Raw genomic sequence first — 12,936 nt, forward strand, 5'->3', positions numbered from 1 at the left:
CTACCTGGAAACAAAGTTCTTCCAAGGCCTAGAACAACTTCTGTTCTCATTCAAAGTTCTGTTCAGATGATTATAAGAATCTCTTTTTGGTGTGTCTTCTACATGGTAGTTGACTGTTAGCCTGACACTTTCAAAAGTTACTGTGTTTCACCTCAGTTGCCTTTATGAAACTGCTTAGCAGTAGTGAGGATTGGGTGAATTCTGCCTAGGAACAGCTTCTCGCTGCTTATGCTTTTGTATGCCCAGACTGAATGCAAATATGGGAAGGACAAAGACTTTTCAAAAAGCTACAGTGCAAGTAGATCATTGTCTGGTCTGTAATGGTTATTTTCTTGGATGTACATCAGTGACAGACTCGTGCTAGCATGTGCCTTCAGTAGAGGTAGATTTCTTACAGTAATGCTGCTGTGAGGCATAAGTCTTATGCTGGGCTTCTGCATAGGTGATAGCATCAGCTTTGGAAATAGATTAAATTACACCTTTGTTTATGCCAACTTTGTAGATTTCAGAGATACTGCACTCACATAACAGAAAGCAACATGTAATGCACATTTGCCCTTGGTGAATAGCAGGGAGAAGACAACTGCTGTTTGTCCATCACTTCCTTGCATGCTGTTGTCATGATAGCCTTTATGATAAACTGCAAATGGGTTTATTGTGCATTTGATAGCTGTGGGTAGTCATGCATTTCCAACTACCTGTTTAAAAGTATGTTTCAGTCTGCTCTGCCTTTTGTTCTGTTTCCTACTCCAATTGGAGTTAACATCCAATGAAAATAGGTGGGTTTATTGCATAGATAACTGACCTGCTCCTTCCCAGAAGTGATGGTGGCAGGTCACATCTCTCCAAGACAGAAGCTGTTTGGAAAGTATTACAGCTTTCATAGTAGGAAGCAGCAGAGTATGGAACTCACTGCTCTTGCCGGAATGTATCTCTGCCTCTCAGATATTTTCCCCTGCCACCAAGCCTGTGACGATATCCACAGCCTTTCTCTAGGATTACTTTGTTTGGTGGCTTGGTGACACTGTGGCATCTTTGGGAAAACAGTCATGTGGTTGAAGTTTTTATATGGAGAGCTTCAAGTGAAACAGCAGAAGCAGTGTGGCTTAAGGCCAAACCTTCCATCATCTAGCACTGTCGCCTGTAGCCGGGGGATGGTGAACTGGAGTTAGTTCACTTGCAGCTGGCTCTGGGGGTGAGAATTGCTGGGAATTGTGGTTACTCCACCTAAGCCTCAAACAAAACCACTTAATTCACTCTCTTCTCAGGGGTGTTTGTTGTGGCTCCTTGAACGAACTGCTTAGCAACACCCAGAGCAAATCACGTATTTATTTTCATACGTGCCAAGTTGGTGTTGGCACAGAGCCTGTAAGTTGCTTTAGGACTTGGTTGCATTGTGTTTGCCTGGCTCTTTAATTGTATGCTTCTTTGGGCAAACCTTTTGTTTACTGCGCTTGGTGGTGCTCTGACATGCTGTAAATAAAATACATGCCCTCATAGGCTCTCTGCCTCCTCGCATTGTGCCCGCAAGATGGGCTGCCACTTAAAGCCTTTCTTGAGGCGAGTTTCTCCCAATTCTTGGGAGATCCAGGCCAGCTGACTACATTTTTCCTTGATCGTGTTAGAGAAATGCTGCTAGCGGGGCTCTTGAGGTGGGAGAAACCAAGTCTTCCCCTCAAAGTTCCCTGCTTCAGTGCTTTCAGCACTGTGAGCTGCTTGCCTACGGCTGACTGAAAAGGCAGTGCATTGCAGCAGTTCAACCACTGCATTGACACGGGATGTAGCAACGGCCAAAGGATTTTTGCTGTTGAAATCCAGAGCAGCCACTTGCAGGAGCGGCTTGCGCGAGTGGCGCTGCAGCAGTGACAGAACCGGGTGCCCCCTGGCGCCCCGGGGCAGGGCACGAGGGGGCAGCAGACCCCTTCCCTGGTCCTGCCCTGAGCACCCCGCGCCCGCGGCTCTGAGGAGCACCGCCCCAGCGGGGGCAGCGCGGGCGGTATCGGCCTGCGCCTCGCCCTGGCGCGGGTCGCTGCCGGCAGCGGTGAAAGAAGGGGGGGCCCGCTCTCTGCAGGTCGTTTATGAGCAGCCACGGCCCCGCGTTGGCCCGGGCCGGCCCCCGCTGTCTGCGGAGCCGCTCGCTGCGCTTGTAACGACGGCGGCTGCGCCGCGGCGGGCGGGCTGCGCGGCGGCACCGAGCGGCGCGGCGGCGGCGTCTCCCGGCCGCGTCTTTCCGCGCCGCGGGCGAGTGGGCGGTGCGGGGCCTCTGCCGGGAGCAGATGGGGTGGCGGAGTGCGGGGTGCCGTCGCGCCGGGAGGACCCCGCGGACGAGCACCTGACGCGGCTGGCGGCGGCTCGGCTGCGAGCGGGCAGCCCTGACATGGCGAAAGCTCCGCGCCCAGGTGAGAGCTGAGCCTGCGCCGCGGGGCGGCCGTGAGGGGGCGCGCGGGGCGGCCGTGAGGGGAGCGCCGGCTGGGTGCCCGCCGCCGTCCCACCGGGCAGCGAGGGCAAACTTCTGCGAGTGAGGCGTAGGCGCGTTTGCCCTCCTCATCTTTTCTGAACGGGGTCTGCTCTGCCTCCGGCGGCGGCGGGAGTGCCGTGCGGGGCCGCAGGGGCATCGCGGGCGTCCGCCTCCCTGCTCTCCTCCTCGGTGCTGGGCCGGGAAGGGTCTCTGCGGCTGCCGCCTTGCGGAGCCGGTGCTCGCTGCCGCCTGCTCGGAAGAAGCAGGCTGGGACGCAGCGGCCCAGGGCTCCGCTGAAATCATAAGGATGTGCGGGCGGGGAAGGACTTGCTGAAAGGAAAAGGCAGATACGTGGTCTTTCCTGAGGGCTCGTGCGTTTTCACTCATGCTTCCTCTGAGGTCGGAGCAATTTGGAGGGGTGGGCTGGGACTGGGGCCGGAGGGCTTGGGGAGCTCGGCAGCAAAGCCCTGGTGCCCCGGTGCCAGGTGGCAGCAGCAGCCCTGCACCAGGTGGCACGTACTTGGTGCATAAATGGCCAGTGCCAGCTGGCAGAAGACGGGAAATCTCTTGCTGTTGCAGAAGTGGTTTTCTTCTAGGTTGCATGCAGAGCCTATTGCTTTTGAAGGTGAAAGGCCTAACTGCTGTGGCTGGATGGCTGCTGGTCTGTACATGAAACTTGCCTGGTGTCTGGTGCCAGTTCTTGGCACAGCTTTGTAACAGCATGGTAATGTTAAAGCTAAACGCAAAGATTTTGCCCAGCAGTGTTTATTTTTTTCATTATTCCCCCAAAATAGGCAGCCCAGAGGTGTAGCACTCAGGAACGCAAGAGCATCGATAATTTCAGTAGATGCAAATACAGCACTGAACTAAATGGTTGTTTTCCATCTTTGGAAGATGAAGAAATAATCAAATGGGCAAAAAGTCTTACTGATTTTTAATTGGTGTTGGTGTGCAGTTCTTTTAACTTTGATAGGAAAATAGGGGAGTGTCTCTTTCACTTTCAGTAGTATGTGAGTAATGTAGCCTGCATATATAGCTTGCTGGTTCAAACACAGCTTTGCACAGGAATTTTAAAGGATGGTGCTTCTCTTGGATGTGATTCCACTCACTTTGGTAGACAAAATATGGCTTGATGTGAGCTTTGTGATGCTGTTACTACTCTATATTGTAAAGGAAAGCAAGAATTTACTGTTCACAAAGGAGCTCTGGCAGAACACAGCTGGGTTAGGAGCCGGGGAAATGTGCTGCTTTTGTAGATTGAGCCCACTGAGTTTATCCGTGTGAGCTGGAATAGGCACAAATATGGAAATGTTGTGGCTCTTTTGCTTGTGTGTACCCTGCCTTGCAGCCCCTGTCAGCACTGTAGCCTTGTCACAAATACAAAGGAAAATACAATGGCACATGCTTTCAAAGGGCTTTTAGAGGTGGTCGACTCCACTCCTTTGAGCCAGATCTCACCTAGTGGAGTCCAGATCTTAAGCACTTGGAACAGTCCCTGCACAGAAATGCTTGGATGTTTGCAGGATTGTAGGTTGCAAACCCACATAGCAGCAACTGCAAATCACTGCCCGACACGTCCCTGTGGGGGTGGTGTGGGATCTGTTCTTCATCTCCTACTTCATTTTTTAACAGACAGCAGTGACTTAAAAATGCCAGATCCTCCTCAGAAAGCCAAGATTTCTGCGCTGTGAAAGTAGACTCTTTCAGATGTGATGCAGGCAGTCCACCTACAGTCGTTGCAGGAAAAGGTTAGAGAATATTCATATCTTTGGTTTTGGGGAGTGAGTTTGGAGGAGGTGATGATACTGCTAAGAGGGAGGGTTAAGTTAGTTTCTGTGTGGGAAAGCTGGCATCTGATTACAATGGCATCTGAGGCATCAAGAAACAGCTCTTCAGAGATACACCACATTTACAGGAAAGCTTGATCTAGGATTTGGAGCCTGAACAGCCTTGTTGAATCTCCTCTCTCTCTTCCTCCAACTCACCAGTAATCCCATAAAGTGCAAGACTGGAAATGTCACTGGACCTTAAAACAGGGGCTTAAATGTCTGCATGGCTTGGTTTCTTGATCTGTTTCCTGTACTTTAAGCAAATATATGCCTCTCCTTAACATCTGCTGCAGAACTGCCAGCTGAAGGATGTGTGAAGTAGGTAACCAGGGTCATGTCACTGCTGAATTGCTATGAGATGAAAGACTGAGTGAGGAATGGGAGAGAGGAGTTGGTTATATTGAGTACTTCTGACCAGAGTGGTGTCTGGACTGTTCCTTGAGTTAGCTTTTTTTGCTTGGCTTCTTGACAAGGGAACCTGCATTTTGTGTGGACTTTCTTCCGCATTTAACTATGTCTTTGCTCTCCTTTTGATATTTCTCTAGTGACTGATGCAGCCACAATGAGAATAAAGAGAACTCTTGACCCTTTCCCCTTTTCTTCCCTATCCCCCTTGGCCTTGTGCGCTCTCTCTCTCTCTGTGACTTCCCTCTTGCCTCCCTCTTTATTTTTTCTCTCTCTGCCCCTTTGGTTTCACACTTGTGTAGGCCTTCCACTCCGTTGCAGCGGGTTTTGTTTTGATTTCAGCTGATTTCTGTTCCAGTCACTTCTACAAATTCATTGTGTGACTTTGGATGGGTTCTGTGTGGCCCTGCTGGCAATGATGGCATATATGGTTGTTTTATTCTGGTGGCCTGTGCACAGGTGAGGGTGTACTTTGAATGTACTTCAGGTTTTGCTCTGGAGTAACTGAGTGGAGGATCAGCATCTGTCTCTGTCTTGCCTGAGCTCCTGAGTCTGAAGGAGTGCCTCCAGTAGTTAAATTCACATCTTTTTAAAGTACATCTTCAGTTATACATGTGCCAAAGAAGAACTAAAACATAACTGGAAAATAATGGTGGGTAATTTTGGCCTCCACTAAGTCTTAACTGTGGAGTCACTAGGTAACACTGTGTGGGTAGCTCAGTTCAATCACTTAATGGGTAGGCAGGAAGCATCTGAAACCAGCAGAACAGAACGAAGTAGTATTATGCAGCAGCAGTCAATGGCAACAGCAAAGGTCATTCCTTCTACGCAGCATCTCCTTCCAAATGGAAAAATGACTTGTGCTTTTTAATTTTATTAGGAAAATCACCCCTGAATTCAAAATGGTCACAGTTCTAAAACAAGTTTTGACAAGTGGAATTGTTGTAATCTGTGCAACAGAGTCTATTTTTTTATTATTTTTTTAATTGAGATTAATTCAATTTTCGATACTTTGCTGTGTAAAAGACTTGAGTTTTCAGTAGCTGTGAGGACACTGGGTGCTATTTTGTCTCTGCAAACTAGGTTGGTGTGGTAGTAGTATTCAGGAGTGCTTTTTATGTGGTTGCTTGTCTGTGGCATGTGCTCGTGTCTAGGCTTGATTGGCGAACGCTTATTAACCAAGTAGAAGATGTAGTGAACTGCTGGGCCTGCTGCAAAGCTTGAGATCTGTAATACTATGACAGTGACATGAACCTTACTGAATTAGTTTTGCAGGAAAGCCCACTGCTGTAATCACATCCAATGAAAACCGCTGTTCTTATCCCAGGCTGCTTGACTGCATCTTCCTGGAGGGTCGGGTACAAGCATAGTCTGGATGGTCAGTTGGACTAGCCTGTTGCATGAGTGATATTGTCAGTGCACAAGGGGCTGGTGTGACAGGTGTTCAGATCAACCTGCATTCTTTCCGTCTGTCCTGTTTGCCTGAGTATGTAACCATTGATTTGTGCATTGTTAAGGAGAAGAGGGCCTTTATGAGATGCTGGAGTGGTTCTTAAACTGATGCTTCTGTGCCTACTGTTCTGCTACTCTGCCCTCTCACAAATATGTTTCAGGTATAAAAATAATTGCTGTTTCATTCCCAGAGCATTTGTGCTGATCCTGCTGGTGAAGTTCCGCTGTAAACAGTGATGACTTGAGTTGTGGTTTTCTTTTTCAGCTGCAGTCAGTGTTTGTAAAAGCTAATTCAAGCTGAGGAGAAGGCAGAACCAGTGAAGAAAGGTAGCATGGCTGTGGTTTCACAGCAGGGCTGGGTTTTCTTGTTGGTGCATTTGTAAAATTATTTTTCAACTCATTAGATCCAATGGTGTCTTGGCAAAAGTGCTGTCCACCAGAGGACATAATTTCCGCAGGCAAAAAGTTCCTTCTATTTTACAGAAGGTGTTACTGTGCTCTGCACACATCTCATCTCCACATGGATTGCACCTGAAGATCGGGGGCCTACTGTGTGTGGTGTTGGTTTATTCTAAGTAGAGGTAATGCCAGTTACTGCAGTGGAACAATTAGATGCCTTTTCTTTCTCCTGACTTGATGGGCATTTTAAATAGAAGCTTTGCATAATAAGTAATACTGAAATAGCATTTTTGGTACTGGTAGCAGAGCATGCGGAATTACTGAGTGACAGTGGTGACCCCTTCTTCTGTCTTACGATGCTTGAGATTTACAGGATGAGTGGGTTTTGGACGCCAGACCTTTTAAAATTGTATAGGGAAGTGGTTAAATTTAAGTCAGAAATCAGCATTAGCTATTCAATTTTCAGAGGAAGACCTTTGTTTTTTCAAGTGCTTTTCAGAGCCTCTTAGGCCTTCCTTCACTTGTCTGCTGTTCTGCTTCCATTTCCTTAGTTCTGAGAATGTTGGCTACAGACCAGCAAGGTCACTTCAATTTGTCTTGTGTTCTCTGTCTTCCCCCCATTAGAAACACCCCTCAGGTCACATGGAATGAAATGTACTCATGCATTGCTTAATTGTTATATCGCTGCCAGTTTGTCACATTCATTTAAAAAAGAAAAAAAAAAGAAAAAAAAAAGGCACCTTTGGAAAGAATTTGGGTTTATGCCTCCTGACCAGGAGAAACTAGACCCGATCTGTCTCTTATATACACCTTACTGGTGTTTGTGGGTGAAAGCGGAATTGGCCTTTCCCGTGGCTGTTCTGCATCTTTGGTCTGTATGTGGATCATATCAGAGACTGCATGATCATACTAGTTTTTTTCTTCTTTGAATGGATAGCATTAGAAGCTGCTGATAGAGTGGGAACCATTTCTTCTGCAGTTTGCTGGAAGTATGTACAGTCACTAAACAACAAGGATGAAATCTGCCTCACATCTAAATTTGGATGACATCTGCAGAGGTACAGTCTGGCTTGCCCTCACACAGAAGTAATAGTGTCACATAATAGGACATGAAACTATTTGTGTAGCTGTTCTTGTTCAAGAACCTGTATGTTCTTGGGAAAAGGATTTTCTTTTTTTTCCTTTTAATTTGCAAATGAGGGTCTGAGTGGCTGAATGTTCTTCAGGGATGAGTTTAGGCACTTATTTAAGTGGGGGGGGTCAGTTAGCTATTTTACTGTATATCACAAGAGGATGCAACTGATGGTATCTGCTTCTCTCACCCTTACAGAAATTACTGCTGTACAGAATATAGTTTCATTTTTCATTCTTATTTATATGTCTTAGTGCTAATGAAATTAATATCTTACATGGGTAAATTGGCTAATGAGCATATTATACATCTAAAAATCTTACTTCAACTGAATCTTTTTCAACAACATTCAGAAGTAACTTTGCTTTTAATTAGCAATTTATATAATGAGAGCTACTGTGACATTGATGTGTATTGTGAAATATGGTGAATCGCAAACCCAGGTCTAGTATATCCATGATGTGGAAAATGGTTTTCTGTAGGTCTTGCGAGAGTTGTTTTCATGCAGGTAAGTGATAGCATCAGCCACAGGAAAATTGAAATGCGGAATGATTTAATGCAGGGAAAATCAAGAGAGTGCTTTTCAGTGTTGCATTTTACTCATGCATCACATCACCTCATCTCATGTCACCAGGTCACAGATGCAGCAAAGTACTAATGGAATTCTAGCTGTTCTTTGTTGAACAAAAAAAGCAAGACTTTTTTACAGAAGAAAGTCACTGATTGTGTGATTGATCTTAATTACAATTGATTACAGTTAGTGCTAGCCTAACTAGAGAATTCATCTTCTGTGCATGGTGCTGCAAGATGGCTCTGCTTTTGCCTTCCCCCTTGATGTTGCTGTGGCTGTGTGCTCAGGGTAAGCCCTGAGTCACCTGCTCTGTTACAAGTGAGTGTTGCAACCTGCAGTACTACACAAAAGAGAACAGTTTAGGTAGGAAAATTTGCTTCTGCTTCTGGAAGAAAAGCACCCATGCATTTCTGTTAACTCTCCTGCCACTTGGAGTTGTTCCCCTTGTATCCCACTGTCAGACTGTCGTGCTGCCTCAGCAGCCCATGGAAACTACTACATTTGCTTCTAGTTCAACTATTGTGACTGGAAAATTAGTGATGTAGTGGGTTTCTGTTAAAGGCATTGCATTTCTGCTTGGTTTCCCTTTCTGTCCTCAGAGATTGTGATGCTGAATAACTGAAATGAAATGTAAGTTACTGCCCTGCTTGCAAAAAAAATGCTGAAATCTGGCTAAGAACCGGTCAACAAATACGATAAAGTTTGCTGACACAGAAGCATCAAGTGTCATTACCAAAGAGTTAGCCTGTATTTTGAAGTAGGGCTGGTCCTTTCATTCTCTGAAACAAAATAGTGAATGAAAATACACAGCAGTTTACACTGTAAATCAAATCAGTGAGGCCAGGCAATGCCAGTGTCTAATGCAATCAAGAAATGTTAATAGAGTCCTATTAAGGTGGCTAATGCTAATCTGTTGGCACAGGAGGAAGCAGACTCGGTAAGACATTATAATGTATTAGGGCAATGCAGTGCAGTCCAACCAGCAGATAGATGTAGATGTGAAGAACTGCTGCAGTGGGTTTACGCAGACTTGTGCTGCTAACTGTGGCTTTGTTTAAGCTTCTTCTAAATCGAGAAGTATTCCTAGTGCAATGTAATAAAACTGATGCTCCTAAGGGCTTTTCTTACAGCCAGGATTTATACCTGGAGATTTGTGACACTTCTTCCTGCCCTCCCTTTGCATTGTGCGTCAAACTCCAATGCCACTGGAAGCACGAGCTTTCTTTGTGGGGCCGGTGCTTTTACTGATTTCCAGCCAGGCCAGATTAAGTAACACTGGATGGTATTGGTTAGGGAAGTACTCATGGTTTTTTGAGTTTTCAACTGGAAGTGGTAGTGCAACCACTGGCCTTCTTTTCCCTGGTCAGAGATGCATTTGCATTTACTTCCATTCTCCATGGGCAACATGCTGTGGTTGAGGCGAACGCCTTAAAGCTGTCATGTCAGCATTGGCTCCGTGGCTGAGAGAAAAGGCAATTTCTGCTCCTGGACAGAGGCCTACTTAGATGTATGAAATGTTCCTGGAAGCCACTGCATCCAACACCAGGGAAGAGCAAATCTGGGAAGTGAACAGCTTTCCATGTTTTATTACTGCTTGTAAGCATAAATTACTAGTGAAATTTAAAAGTTAACAGATTTGAAGAGAAGCTTTGAATATTGTAACGGCCCAGAATGGGAACAATCAATAGGTGCAGCAAATGTCCTGAAACTCCTTATAGCTGTTTACCTGTGGGTCGTGTGTCTTGCAGCACTGTGGTGCTGGCACTGAGATTCAATACTGCTGCCTTTGTTTCTTCCCATGTTTTAGTGATTTTAGAATTCTACGACTTTTTAACTTTTTTTTTTTTTCAAATCTGTACTGTGTCTTTAATGAAAATCTCGGTAGGCAGGTGTCAAGACTTCGATGCCTTTGCCATGCAGATGATAGTTCCTTTAAGACTTGGGAGCTTGATAGTGTGTGACCAACAGGATGTGGATTGGCAGCATTGCATCTACTGCATCTTTAATAATGGTCAGTGCAAACTGTTGCTGTGCTCTTCCCAGCAGAGCATTTTCTTCTTTTTCCTAAAGCATCTTCAGTCGCTTTCCATGAGTTGCAGATGCTGGTTTTTTGCATATGGCTTGACAGTAGGTACAGTCAGATACTTAGCACAGTAGTTGCATCTGTCAAGCGTTGTTTTCCAGCAGTCCCTCAGGTAAGTTCTTTTAGACTTGTAACAATCCGGAGTTCTTTCCAAAAAAACATCAGGTTCTCTTACTAGGGTTTCTACAGTTTCAGAGCAGCTTCTCCATTCAGCTTCCAGCCTCTGCATCGGAGATGGGGAACGGTGACATCATCATCTTTTGTTTTTTCAGCTCTGCATAGTCCTCCTTTCTAGCCTGGTGCTTGACCATTCTCTGATAGTTGCTGGCCTAAAAGAAAGCATGAAAGGGTGCAGGAAGGGATGGCACAGTAGAACAGGGCATGGAAGAGTCCTCCTTTGTGAGGAAATTGGAAGAAGATGGCTTGCTTTGTCTAGCAAAATCAAAGTCTGATTTCATTGCTGTGGATTAGGTTGGTGAGTGGCCAGGGTGCTAAAGAAAAGGTACTGAAACTGATGTTGACTGTAAACCAAGTGTTTGTAGAGCAGCCAGGAATGCATCAAGACAGAAAATAAGGAAAACGTTCTGGATTGGCAGAGTAACAACATGCTGTAAGAGCCTTCCAATCAGAATGATGAGGCAATCCTGTCCCTCATGTCTTTTTATGAGAGAACTTGTGCAAGTTAAACAAATTTTCTACTGTGGTACCATGTGAGCATGCTTGATAAAAGATGCATTTCAGCCTTATGTTCCTACAACTGTTGTGTTCAGCACACCTTGGCTGATGGTGTAACAGTTCATCTCCAGTACATCAAGCAGGGGAAATTATTATTATTTTTTTTTTTCCGTCCCCACCCACTCTGTCAGTGGGCCTAAAGGTAGAAACTGTCCCAGCTGATAGTTGAACAAAGTCTGCCTTTTTTGTTGTTCTTTAATGAAGGAATAAGAATGAAGAGTGCTGAAGAGAATATTCTGCCTAGCACATTGCATTTTGGAGCATTGTGTCCACCTTGGAGTGGGCTAGAGCTGGCTCTGTTGGTTACTGAGGAAGCTCCTGGCCCCTTCTTACAGAAGCCACCCCAGTAGACCCTCAGCTACCAAAACCTTGGCACATAAACCCAATACAAGTTCATAGCTTTCTCTAGTGTAAATGTAGATAAACTCTTTGACATTGGGATCAGAGCTTAGACAGTTGAGCATAAAGGGCAGGAGTCCCTAGCACAGTTGCTACCATCAGCAGAGTAGAAAAAACTGTAGAGAACAGCTTTTGATTCTGACAAACTCTGCATAACTGTGCTATCTTCTGCATCCCATCATGTTGCTAACCATGAAATCTGGCTGAGCTGCGCGACTCTGCTGATGATCTAAGTAGTGATCTTTGTTAGGACTTCAAGGGTACTTAAGTGCTTAGGCATCTTTATAAGGGCTTTGATTAGGGACTGAGGTACATTTTTTCGCTTGTCTTTATACTTGGGGCTTGTACAGATTATGTGAAATCTGCATGTGCTCGTTGCTGCAGTGCATTGCTGTACCTCAGATTCACATTCTTGCTGGCTGGCTGGGTTTATTTTAAGGTTATTACTAAGAAACAAGACTGTTTTGTAGAAAAAAAAATTACATTGCCATGCTTGGAGGCAGTTGTTCGTTATCTCTCCCTGCCTTGAAAAACTAAAGCCACCTCTCTAAAAGCATAAAAATGAATACATTGGAATATATTCTCCCCTACTGCCAAAGCAAAAGGAAAAGAGAAAAACAAAAGAGGAAAAAAAAGAACTTGGGGGTCAGGAGAAGAGAGCAAAACTGAAGTAAATTGGATAGGTTGTGGTAAGAAATGTATGGGAAAGAACAGTTATTAATATGAGCAGGTGCTGCACAGGCATCATACATTGCTTATCATTTGTAGGTATGGATCAATTTTAAGCCAAGGCAGTGAATTTGTGCCATATCAGTGGGCTTTTCTGGGTGGCACTGTAGCTGATTGTGTATGTATTGACTTGACAGAGTCCGCTTTGCTTGCACCTTGAGTTCTCAGCTGTCACTCAAGATTTTCCAATAATTTTGTGTATCGAAGAAAGAAAAGGATAACAAGAACACCTAGCTCTTGTTTTCTTGTTTTCATGCCTTTTTGTATTTATTACATCTTGTATGCTGGATGACTGCCTCCAAAGTACGTCACAAACATATTAGGCAAATACCTCTTATGGAAATGCTCTTCAGAGGGAATTAAATTCTTTAGGATTCTTTTTCCTTCCCTAAAAGACAGGAACATGAGCTCCCTTTTAAAGGATCGGTAAGTTTTGTAGTTCATTTGCTCCTCTTTCCTCCCCAGAGCCCGTCTGCTGAGCAGTGCCAGCTGAGTGGAGAATCAAGAATTAATTAGTTGCAGCAGAACAGTAGGTTCAGTGTGTGTTTTGAGTTCCAGTTTTTACCTGAGTTTGATTTTGTCTTTCAAAGTTCCAGTCCTGCTTTTGATGTCTGTGTGATGGCAACCTGAACTGAGGGAAGCTGAGGAGAGCCTTCCAGCTCAGATCTTATGGTCTTGTCAAGGTAACTTAGACCTAATTACCGAGATAGGTCAAGTGCTTAAGCTTCTTTAACTTGGATATGA

At 45.2% G+C, this 12,936-nt stretch overlaps 1 protein-coding gene across 1 annotated transcript in view; it reads left to right on the plus strand.

Annotated features, from left to right (window-relative positions):
* The first annotated feature begins 1,888 nt into the window (after positions 1-1,888).
* PITPNM3 (PITPNM family member 3) overlaps positions 1,889-12,936 on the plus strand; it is a 121,452-nt gene continuing 110,404 nt past the window's right edge. The window contains exon 1 of the mRNA XM_040578958.1: positions 1,889-2,399. Coding sequence (XP_040434892.1) covers positions 2,378-2,399 — 22 coding nt within the window. The 5' untranslated portion in view covers positions 1,889-2,377. The remainder of the gene's footprint in view (positions 2,400-12,936) is intronic.

The sequence above is a fragment of the Falco naumanni genome, chromosome 1, assembly GCF_017639655.2.
Source record: "Falco naumanni isolate bFalNau1 chromosome 1, bFalNau1.pat, whole genome shotgun sequence".
In the NCBI taxonomy this organism is placed as follows: Eukaryota; Metazoa; Chordata; class Aves; order Falconiformes; family Falconidae; genus Falco; species Falco naumanni.